General features: G+C 32.2%; 1 protein-coding gene across 1 annotated transcript in view; it reads left to right on the forward strand.

Annotated features, from left to right (window-relative positions):
- STXBP5 (syntaxin binding protein 5) overlaps positions 1-2,872 on the forward strand; it is a 163,303-nt gene that overhangs the window by 91,882 nt on the left and 68,549 nt on the right. The window contains 3 exon segments of the mRNA XM_007453212.1: positions 230-270; positions 1,110-1,330; positions 1,821-1,999. Of these exon segments, the coding sequence (XP_007453274.1) occupies positions 230-270; positions 1,110-1,330; positions 1,821-1,999 (441 nt within the window).

A 2,872-nucleotide genomic window follows, 5' to 3' on the forward strand; every position in this document is an offset into this window, starting at 1 on the left:
AAAAAAAAAAAAAAAAAAAAGACTACATGAAAATTAATTGGGCAGGTAGTGCTTGCAGTAACATAATAAGAAATAAGTTATTGTATAGAACCTGCCAGTTTACCCTAAATTTTACCTTTTTCCTCATTTTGGTGCCTGTCTTTTTAAGTAACAATATATTTAACTTCAAAGAGAGAAATAATGTAATTTTTTTTCTTCAACATATTCTTAACTCATTTGCTTTTCACAGGCACGCTGACGGGTCAGTTAAGTTCTGGGATGCTTCTGCGAGTAAGTATTCTGAATCGTGTTTGTTACATGCTCTACAATCATTGCTTTTATATAGCCTGTTTTGTAATGATTGCATAAACAACATTTAATTTGAAATTTAGATACTATAAATTTAATACCTGATTTATCAAGTATATGAGTTTAGAATTAATAATAGATAAAGACATTTTAAGGATGTTAATTAGTAAGTCAAGAATAATTTTCAGCAGAAATACCCAAGTCCTTTCTTCAAACCTTCTCTTCCTAACTCAGAGATAGGAAAAGTGGGCATATGTTTCAAATCAACAGAAATCTGCTGAATAATTTTAATGCCTGATTCTAAACTTATGGCACAAAAGTTTGTGTTGTCTTTGCGAAATATATATGGTCACTACATTAGTGAAAAAGGAAAGAATGCTTTGAATGAATAATGTTTGCAATTAGAATCCAGTTAACTGAATGTATATTATGTTTCACCATGTAGAAGTGTTAGATAATATTGGTACCTTTCAGAGAGACAATATGTAGAAAATAAATCTGCAAAGCAAAATATGTGCCTTATTGTTTTTATTATATTTATGCAATTTTTTTTTACAAAATCTTTTTGTTACTCATTTTTTTTCCAGATAATTTAAATTCATTGTAATCGTGATTTTTTTTTCTTTTTAATGAATACAATGAGTACATCTTTTTTGGTCAGTGAGTACAGTGAATGCATTATGTAAAAGAATAGTAGAGAAATGTAGACCTAGGAATAGGTCCTATAGTTTATTTTCCTTACGTGGTATGACTGATTAAATATTACCTGATATTTGTTCTTTTTATATTAAGATATCATATTTTATCTTTTTTTTTTTTAGTAAATCTACAAGTATTATATAAATTAAAGACATCTAAAGTATTTGAAAAGTCAAGAAATAAAGATGACAAGCCAGGCACAGACATTGTAGATGAAGATCCGTATGCCATTCAGATCATCTCCTGGTGTCCAGAAAGTCGAATGTTGTGCATAGCTGGAGTTTCAGCTCATGTCATTATTTATAGATTCAGCAAACAAGAAGTGGTTACAGAAGTCATTCCGGTAGTAGTCTCTTAATTAGTTTCAATGTCAGATGTCTGACATCTTAAAGTTTTAGAATTATTTAGGAGGTTCTTTGCAGTCACTTTTAAAACACCTCAGTATTTACATTGCCATCTGTCTTCTGTGACAGAAAGTCATATTTCTCTGTATATCTTCTTACTGAACATTTGAATCTTTAAATATATTCTGTTTCATTTAAGGAAAGCTAATATAAGTATGAGCATACTCTAATTTAGTATTAACAGGAGTGCCATAAATTCTAAAATCATAATGCATGTGTGCGGGTACTTGCACACATACACACGATCATTTTTAAAAAGCTGAGTCAGGAACCTTTTTTCCTTTGCTAAATCCTTACCTTTAGAAATCTCACTAAATTTTTCCTTTAAAAGTGTTCTTTCCACTGTAGTGTACATGTGTGTATGTATAAACTGTAATAAAATGCACAGTAATTATTAGGAGAGGGTAAACTTTTGTACTTTTATAACAGATGCTTGAAGTTCGATTGTTATATGAGATAAGTGATGTGGAATCTCCAGAGGGTGAACAGGCACCACCTTTGCCAACACCAGTTGGGAGTGCCAATCCTCAGCCCGTTCCTCCTCAGTCTCATCCTTCTACCAGTAGCAGTTCATCTGATGGGCTTCGTGATAACGTCCCTTGTTTGAAGTAAGTTATCTAAAACTACAGGTGTTTTGGAAGTTATCTTTTAATTTAGATAAATTGTAAGCATTCGTAAAGTGAAGTAACATCTTTCTGTGATGGAGTACCGTGACATAACCACATCTCTTTTTGTGTTTCGCTGTGGTTAATTCAACTCTTTTTTTCTGTGGCACCAAGAGAAATATGATTGCATTTCATGATTTTATCCTTAAAGTACTAAGATTTGATCTCTAAACATACTGGTAGATGAGCATGGATCTTTCCTCTATATAGAGCTTCATCTTCTAAATCCGTCATTGCTTTTTAGTCTGGATTTATATGTGGATCAAATGTATATTTAGGCTGCTTTCTTCCACTCTGAAAATTCTATTTTTTCAGTCTTTAGAGATTCAGTTGTTGGGTAATCATTTTCTTGTCTTTTTCTGAATCTTCTCTAGCATCACAGTATCGTTATTTAAATGCCTTTATTGTGGAAATCCAGATTTGAATACATTTTGCTTTTTTACAGGAATAAATTGGACAAAGTTTAATTTTCCTTTTTTTCTGTCCAATTTATATTATTGAGTGGTTAAATTTTGTTAAGCATACGTGCCTTAAATATGGCACAGAAAGAAAAGAGGAAAGAGTTAAAATCATTGAAGGAGTTCATGAAGACTTATTAAAGTATTACATTTACAGAGAAGTCAGTTAGGGCAGTGACTGAAAACTGGTCATGGAAAACGCCAGAGATTCAGTACAAGAGTGGGGGACAGCAACCAGGCTGTAGTAGGTTCAAGCTGGGACCAGTGGCGAGAAAGACAGTTTGCATTTGTTAAGGGAACCGGGCTTTATACTGTTTTGGCTTTAGATCTGCTAGAATCTTTTATTGGTGAATGGTTC

The sequence above is a fragment of the Lipotes vexillifer genome, unplaced genomic scaffold, assembly GCF_000442215.2.
Source record: "Lipotes vexillifer unplaced genomic scaffold, Lipotes_vexillifer_v1.1 scaffold1161, whole genome shotgun sequence".
NCBI lineage: Eukaryota > Metazoa > Chordata > Mammalia > Artiodactyla > Lipotidae > Lipotes > Lipotes vexillifer.